Raw genomic sequence first — 9,140 nt, forward strand, 5'->3', positions numbered from 1 at the left:
ATTCTATTCCATTTGTGCCTCCTATCTCTATCCCAGAGATCTCCATGTCACTACCGTAGTGGCTATAGAAACTTATAGACGTTTTCCTTCCTTTTTTTTGACTCTGTCACTATTCAAATCTTTCTTGCCATTAATGGCCACTGAGTATTGAGTAATGATAGAATAAAGGGAAATTTAACGTAAAGATGCAAGTGTAATGCAAAACATTTATCAGTTGGCCAATTATATGATAAAAACGCTTCCAGGCAATAAAAAAAATATAATTTCCCCAGATGTCAGCTGTACGCATGGGCGTACGTGTGTATATGGAAGCTACGTTCCTGATTTCCTTAGATAGATAGATAGATTTAACAATTAGATTATGAGCCCCAATTTCTATCGCGTGATAGTTGATGAGGACGAAGCCCGAATCAACTGTCACGCATTGACATTGAGGGCGAATAATCTAATTGTTTTAGTATAAATCTACTAGTCGTTCAAAACTTAAAAACAAGACAGGTTCACTTTTTTTGTTGAATTGTGATATAAATAGGTCACATGCAGCACGCGCGAATAATTGACAACTGCACCACATTGCATTGGCCTTTGTGTGTGCGCCTTTGCATTTCATTCAAGATTTTATAAACTGTCATTCACTCGAAACTGAAACGAGGAGCCGAGTTTTTTTTATTGTGAAATGACAATCAAATATATACTGACGTAAACATTCCCTAGAAAACGTAAATGAGTAGAAATGTATGGAAAGTTGACACAGTTTAACGAAAAAAGTTGTTGTTTACAATGGAGACTGTGCAACCAGGGAAGCTGAACGACTGTGGAAGATGGGCGTTTGACTGCTGATAAACTTGGGATACAACGGCAGAAGAAGAGCTGGATGGGTTATTCTCGTTCTGAATTTAGAGCTGAACATTGGAGCGATTCGGAATAGCTAGTGGATGGTGTGATGGTTCTTCTCCGGAGACGAATCCACTCCCAAAATATTCGACATGTTCTCCTTCTGGTGAAAGGATGCCCTTGCGTCGAACGATTCAATCGAGCTGTCTGATTTGTGGCCTGCCACTACCTTGATGTGTCTTGCCTCCACATTGCTATCTGATAACCGGCACGGTTACTGCCGTAGCTCTCACACAGTGGTGGGGGAGATGTGAAGTAATTCCAGCTGCCTCACTCATGGTTTTCATCATATTGGCGAATTTGGATTCACCGACTGGTGAATTACAATACCACACGGTTCATTCTTGGGATTGAACTTTCCTGACAGTTCCCTCGGTCGCTGGAACAGGCAGTCCAACTTGGGATTGAGATGTTTAATGAAATTCTCATTTTTTTTTCTTTGGTATCCACTTGCTACAGTTAGGTCAGTGTATGTATTCTGACATGCAAGACCTCATCCTTACCACCAAGATAATTTCTAATGATAAAAAACTTGGACAATACCTATTCAAACTTTTCCATTGGATAATTACCATTAAAATAGAAATGACTAAAGAAATTTATATCACAAACGATGATTGTCGCACCTGATGTCTTGAGGCGGACTCTGTAGTCCATTCTATTCTGGAATGTATAGTAACTAATGTTTTAATATGGATTAATGATACTGCATAACTCGACCAATGAAATAACCAGCCTCTCATCCACCCATAAACGCATCTTTACCGAGATTATTTTGTTTAGCTTAGTTGTTGTAGTTGTTCTTAACATTTTTTCGTTTTCGCAACTGTATCGCAAAATAACTGGCTGTAACTTGTAATTTGTAATTTAATGTATCTTTAACTACAATTTGCAATGACAATCAAAATTTATGTAGCGCAAAAAAAAAAATAATAATAATAATAATAAAATAAAAAAGATCTAAGGCGCTTTACAAAAGTGAGAAAAATTCATAAAAAACAAGGTAATAATTGAAATATGTGCAAAAAATGTTTTTTTTGAAACATGAGAAAATTAACTAGATGTTAAATAAAAGTTCGTTTAAATAGCAACGTTTTAAATTTTGTTTTAAAAATATCAACTGAAGTTTAAAAGTGTTGACGGGCCTGCACGACTCCTGCAGTTCGCAAAAAGATTGGTCTTAAAGCCTTTATAGCTTATCTCTGCTTAATGAGACGTTAATCATGATTATGAAGGGAAAAACTCAAATACACTGAATGGAGATTTTCTTAATGATCGTTCTGAGCCGTTAGGAGAAGTTTTTCATATGCCATTGGGTATGCTAGCTCTTTGGCATTTGTCTAGGTTCACTGGCTCGGATTAACTGCAAGATATCAGACAGCGCTAAATAAATGCTATCTATAACGACATGGGGTCCGTGGATTTCTCTACTGACTCGTGATTTCATGCTTATCTGCAGTGAGATTGCAGGCTGTTCCTTTATCACGTATAAGAGAGTCTAATAGATCCGCGTCTTTAGGAGACAGCGCTAAGTATATGTCATCTACCAAGACATAGGATCTGTAGGAGTCGGGCAGGCCCGTCAACACTCTGATTATGACATTAATGGACGGGCCCCGTTCTGCCTCGCATCAGAGGTTTTACTACAGGCTTAAGCAATGCTGAGAGCTAAAGATTCACATACTCAACGCACAAAATGCTCTTTTAGAGAACCAATCCTTGCCTATACAGAACAGCAAGAATGCCAAATATCTGGAAAGTTTAACACCGGCCTTTGTCAGAAACTAAACACTTTGACCTTAGCTGACATTGGGATCGAAAATCCTCTTGCGCCATTGGCTCGCTTAAAAGATACACCATTGGTTCAAACTCAAGAACCAATAGAAAAGCAGGCGCGAAATTTCGATCCGCCTAACGGTCAAAGGGGATATATAAACTCAAAACAGCATAATTTGCTCCGACGCTAACAGAACTTTCAATGGCAACTGACGAGATTCATAGAGAGTCGAAACTGCAGTCTTGCCTGAGAAACAACACTAAACACTTATCAGAAGGAATCGCTGAAACATCCTATAGACTCCCATGACAGTTACTGACTGTCTTAGCTTTGAATATCTGCCGGATGCGAGCTAACGCATAAAACAATGGAGATACATATCAGCTCTAAGAACATAATACTTGTCTTTCAGTCACGAACTGAGCAACAGAGCTGAAAACAACTGCAAGAGGCCAAGGATTTCGAAAGCGAGAGACAGCAGTGATCAACTTTGTAAAGACGTGGATCTGATAGACTCTCATATACGTGATAAACGAACACCCTGCAATCTCACCGCAGGTTAATAGCATGAACATGAAATCACGAGTAACGAATTCCACGGATCCTATGTCTTCGTAGATGACATATATTTAGCGCTTAAGAAAATCTCCATTCAGTATATTTGAGTTTTTCCCTTCATGATCAAGATTAACGTCTCATTAAGCAGAGATAAGCTATAAAGGCTTTAAGACCAATCTTTTTGCGAACTGCAGGAGTCGTGCAGGCCCGTCAACACTTTTAAACTACAACTATCCATATTACCAGGCCCTCCGGTCTAGTCACCTAAGCTCGAGGCTTAGAAATCCGAAATCAAAATTGTCCTAAGGTAATGCAAACCTGCTTAAACACAACAGTAAGGTGGGCAAGAAATTACATGATAAGCTCTTAAGACTGGAAAGCAGCTGCTGACAGCCTTGCCTCCTTTTCTGGGGCTCGTCAGCTCGGCGTACCTCGCACAATGAGACTCACTGATACTCCTCCTATCCCACTAGTATGCTACTAGTCATTCTAGAAAAAAGCTCATTGGTTATCAGTCACCTCGCACATTACAAGTGTAAGTGACGAAAAATCAAGCTGATCGTAACTAATACATGCCAGTCAGGCTGTGTCGAGATCACTTTAAAATGCAACAAATGTTTAGCATTAAAAGTTCCAACGTGTCTATCAATTGTCGAATTCTTCATCCCGTATTGGCAGTTTGTAAGACTTCTGCATACGGGTAACTCGGATCTCTTGAAGAGATCAGAGTAAAACGCCCTGTTTTTAAGAAACTTTGCTATCCCGGCTCTGTTGTCAACGCAACCAACAAGTGGATCAACAACTAGATTCACAAACTTTACAAAAATGAAAAGAAGAGAGAGTTTCACTCACTCTCAGTTTTCACATGCACACAACTTCACAACAAGAACAAGAAAAAGGAGAGCAATTTCTCATTCACAACCACAATTTATTTCATTCATACGCAACAAAAGCAAAGGTGGCTTTTTTTACCTTGAAGTGTATGTATGTTTATAAACGCTTTTCGTTGAATTAATTCATTAATCAGTTAATCAGTTTTCTAAACTCTTTTTAAAAGTACTGTTCTGCCTAGAGACGTTAAACAATGTACAGACACAACTGAATTTATACGGAAATGTAGGAGCTAGTATTTCTCTCGTGCCAAAGTGGACTTGAACGCTACATAGCCACTGATGTTTGTAGAGAGTTTTTACATAGTATTATGCTGTTTATATTGGTATTTTAATTTTGCCATAGTTTGCCAATCAATTTCATGTTATGTTTTATTTTTATGTTTGTATTGTAGGTTTAGCAAAGAAGAGCCACCCGGTGGCTTTGCTAATAAACCGTTATTATTATTATTATTATTATTATTATTATTGTTAATAATATTATTATTATTATAAACCAACAACAACTTATAATCCCCTACTCAGTACGTCTGAAGAAGGGTTGACGGCTGATAAACAGCTTTTGATATTTCAGTGATCGACCCCAGTGATTGCGGTCGATTGGCCTTATTCCGGAATAAGTAAAAAGAAACTAGCCTCTAGGTTTTGCGTCTTAGGTAAATTTGGCTTTAAGGCTTCTATACGAACTTATTGCTCGCATTCGATATTCAGGTCCCCTTTTTTATTCCGGTATAACTCCAAAAATTTAGAATCCATTGTATGGAAAAATGTTTTGGAAAATGGCTAATGAAACACCATCGGAGCCAGCGCCTTTGATGCAGGCACCGATTTTTTTTCTACAGTAGTTGTCTCAGCACTTTTCAACTCCTCACATTATAATTGGGGCATTTGAAAACAAGCTGGGATTAACTTTCAATAAATTCACAAGTACCCTGCTTTTTAAAGTACATCATTGATAAGAACAAGCTAAACTACCTGCACTCAAGCCAGCATAAGCCATGTTTTAAACGTACAACGCGAAAACGTCCAAGCACGTCTCTCCTCCATCGTCATACTCTGTCCCATCTTTCAAATCTTTACTGTACCACACCCTAAACTGTTGACCAGTTGAAACTCTCATGGGTACAGTAAGGCTGTTAAATATTAGCTCCGTTGAATCAGACTAAATTCAAGGAAGCTTGTACGTCTTTACCTCAGAAACTTGTGGAAAAACAATTTTATTTCTAGCATCAGTAAGAAAGGTTGCAAGATTTTGTCTCACATCGCACTCCCAGTTACTGGAAAGGATTTGATTTGCTGCACACGATACTTTGCCTCTCAAATGGACGAGTTTAAAAGAAGAGATGTCACCGTTATGTGGCATGGAAAACGTTCCATATGAATCATCACGGGCTCCAAAACACACTTCTTTAGTGTTGACTTTCAATCACGTAGGAACTAAAACAAACGATATTAAACGTCATTAGTAAAATTGTTGTAAAAACCACACTAATAAGAACAATTATCATGAACAAAAATGCATTGTGAATACAAGTCTTTGCATTTAATTCAAGGTCTTTGAAAAAGTAACACCAGATCCTGCTGTCCAATTCTGGTCCTTAAGTTGGGTTATAACACCTTTTTAAGAAGCTCAAATGTTTGCCAGAGTTATACTGGAGAACCACAACCTCCATGGATGATAATGATGACGATGTTCATGATGATGATGATGATGATGGTTTGCAAGAACCGGCAACAGACGTGTTTGTTTTACACTAATTTGATGAGAAATAGGACAGGTCGCCGGCCCTGACACTTATCTTTAATAAAGGTGTAAATCAATATCGAAACTCTTGATGTAAGTTTGCCGATATTTTCTCAATCATTTTCAGTTACCAAGCGAACAGTCACTCTATTGTTCTTGAACATTATTTGGCCTCCAAGATAACTGTGACATGCACGAACAACACACGAATGGATGGATAGATATGGATGGGCGGACGGTTCACGCACATCAGAATGGAAAGAAAACAAAAAAATTTTGTTATGGACTTTTTTAAAAAAGTACATTTTGTTAGCGCAAGAATTATTTCCTCGTTGGAAAGAAAAGAAAAGTGTGGTTATGGTATCGTGGAAAAGACCGTTTTATTAAGGGAAACTGCATTTTTTAAGCGTGGCTGTTCTTCCCGAGTTAAATATACCGTGGAAAATTGTCATGATTCACCGAAACGTTCACAAGAACATTTACTGTGTTCTAGAGTATGCGTCGCTTGATACTCGAGGTAATTGAACCAACGCGCTGCTCCGTTAACCGTCGTTAAAAACAAAGGCCAAAAAGACAAGAAAAAATTAAGAAATAAATAAATAAATAAACTTATATAAATATTGTTCTCTTGGAAGATGGAATTACGCGGGGAATTTCCCACTGGTCGATATACCACGGATAATAATATTTTTTGTATGCGGACCACTTGAAAAATATAATCTATAGTACGATTAATATCAACTTCAAATTATATTCTACTCATGACCTGGATAAACTGTAATAATTAACTTTACAGCCATAAAGTTCCACCCTCATTGCAATCAAATTATTCCAAGCTGTTGGTCGAAAACGGATGAACCGTGCTGTGATTGGTGGGTTCAGCTTATGATAAACAACGCTGTCTCGGTCTGTGTTACCAACAAACTCCTAACAGAGAGAAAAAAGCTTTTGTTTACAACGGCACTGAGCAAAGAAATGACTCCATAGGTTCTCTGAAACAGGCGATAAAGTTGTCATCTTTCAAAGGAGAGCTATCATCGGTTTAGCCCTAAAATGGTATCCGTAGTTGAATTTTTTATATACACACACTTTATTGAAGGCCTTTTGATAACATTATTTTTGATGCTTGGCTTCCATGTAAAGCATTTTCTAAGAATACTAAGTTGAACACCGAGGATAAATAAAGTGTCAATCAATCAATCAATCAATCAATCAATCAATCAATCAATCAATCAATCAATCAATCAATCAATCAATCAATCGATCGATCGATCGATCGATCGATCGATCGATCGATCGATCAATCAATCAATCAATCAGTCAGTCAGTCAGTCATGTAGTCAATCAATCAATTAATCAATAAATCAATAAATCTCATTGGGAGGGCCATTAAAATGAAAATAAATAGTTTCGTTTCAAATCCGGCTAGGTCTAAAGGTGTGAAATTCAACCAAATTGGTCGTAGTTTTTTAAGGTTGTCCGTGTTTCATTAATTGAAAAAAGTTTATCTATATACCTTGTCTTCAGATTGCCCTTTTTCGCTGTAGTACTTGAAGGTCACACCGTCATTGCTATACCGCAATTTGTACTTTGTCACCCACTCTTGGTGAACTCCGCCGTACCAATTGTTATAATTCTTTCCTTGCGTTGCTACTCCTGTTACTTTGGTGTGCTGGTCGCTCAGATCAATTTGCAGCCACTGATACTGATTTATCTGACGTCGTGTAATTACCCATGCTCCTGATTTGATTGGAGTTTCTTTAAAGTAGAGTCTCCCCTGCTTGGCGGCATGATTGGCATCATACACTGAAGAAGCACTAATCTGCTCGTCAGTTATCGAACCGTTTGCCATACCGAGAGCTCCTTGACACTCTAGAAATACAAGGAAACATAACCACAATGGAATAATGAAGTTTCCTTTTGTTTCTTTATCTATTCTATTTCCTTTTATTATTTATTTTTTCACATATTTCGTTTTTGCTCTCCATTTGTTTACTTCACTAACGTTGTATTATTCTTGTTTTCTTAGTTCGTCTCTTTTTTAGAATCATCAATTTTATTAAGTGCAATTATAAATTACAGTGCATTTGCAAGAATTAGAATTTCATTGATAAATTAAAGATTACTTTTAATACATAGATTTACATTGTGAACAGTGTACGTTGTTTATCTCACTTTTGGCCTGTTCTTCGTCCTTTGGATAATAAGACTCGCTCTCGCTATGGCTCTCTTCGCCGCTCGTACTAAAGAAGTATCTGTATAGTTGTACTTTGTCCATATTTTTTGTTGTTTTCGCCCACGCGCTCGTAGCTTTTACTCACAACTTAAAAGAGCCGTCGAGCCGAGAAAAATTTTCATAATGCCTGGTCATTACAAGACTGATCTTGTCCACTCAGCAGCCAATCAGAGCGCGTGTACTATTGTAGCCCTGTAATAGTAATAAAAATAAATAAAGCACTTTTCTCACAGTGCGTTCCATAACTGAAAAAGTTTTTGTGTACACAGAAATTTGTAAACTATTTTGGGCTCTCAAATGAAATATTTTGGCTTAGAGGTTAGTCCCTGCGTCATGGAGAAATTTGCTTGTGTCGCGGTGAAGTTGTAACCAAGTGGCATAAACCAAGCTAATAGCCAGGAACCAGTTTCTTGTGCAGAGTAAGCTGTACGGCATGCGAGAGCAGATGTTGTTTCACACGTTGCGCTGTTATGTTAACATAACAGATGTGACATGAGTACTTTTCACACTCCAAGTTTCATGCAATACAGTTCGTCCTCGCCGGGCTTCCGTAAACAAGCATCCAAAGTGAAAAACCTACATTCTTTATACAAAGAAAACAGATGAAAGTACGAGGTCGTAGGCGAGTGCTTTTATTGTTTTCGAGTCCGAGCTTATATTCAGAGTGTTCTTTGTTTAATTGTTATATTTGTTGCATTGGAAATCGATCATGTCACCTACTCGCTAGGTTATCGAATTGTTGACTTTGTGACAGCCATCTGACACCCACTTGCGCTATTGGTCACCATTTCACGCAAATGAATGCGTATTTCCTCTTCATGAACCGGCAAAAGGGGTACTCAGTTGCTGCGTCATGGCGGATAGATTCAGAGCAGCCAATACAAAGCAAGAAGAAGAGCTTTGTATAGAGTGAAATTTGTATTGGAGTGACAAGGTGCTGGAGTCCTTGGATTTACGTACAGTTGAGATGGATGTTTCAAGCCTAAACTACTGGATGACGAAATTTGTTCGAGAAGTGACAAAGCCATCCATGAAGAGATA

General features: G+C 38.0%; 1 protein-coding gene across 1 annotated transcript; it reads right to left on the reverse strand.

Annotated features, from left to right (window-relative positions):
- Positions 1-6,622: 6,622 nt before the first annotated feature.
- LOC146477931 (discoidin, CUB and LCCL domain-containing protein 2-like) lies at positions 6,623-7,739 on the reverse strand. Its single transcript, XM_085112522.1, has 2 exons — positions 7,380-7,739; positions 6,623-6,790 (listed from the first exon to the last, which is right to left on the reverse strand). The coding sequence occupies exons 1-2, from the start codon at positions 7,713-7,715 to the stop codon at positions 6,623-6,625; spliced, it is 504 nt and encodes a 167-aa protein (XP_084968648.1). The 5' UTR covers positions 7,716-7,739.
- Positions 7,740-9,140: the final 1,401 nt, after the last annotated feature.

The sequence above is a fragment of the Pavona decussata genome, unplaced genomic scaffold (genome assembly GCF_977016875.1).
Source record: "Pavona decussata unplaced genomic scaffold, jaPavDecu1.1 SCAFFOLD_67, whole genome shotgun sequence".
Classification (NCBI taxonomy): Eukaryota; Metazoa; Cnidaria; class Anthozoa; order Scleractinia; family Agariciidae; genus Pavona; species Pavona decussata.

What these genes read in the sequence shown, in the direction of transcription:
- LOC146477931 (XM_085112522.1), bottom strand. Translation starts at nt 7,715, where the DNA reads ATGGCAAACGGTTCGATAACTGACGAGCAGATTAGTGCTTCTTCAGTG. An exon ending in AAGGGCAATCTGAAGACAAG is followed by an intron (nt 6,791 to 7,379) that starts GTATATAGATAA and finishes TCTCTCTGTTAG; the next exon opens with GAGTTTGTTGGTAACACAGA.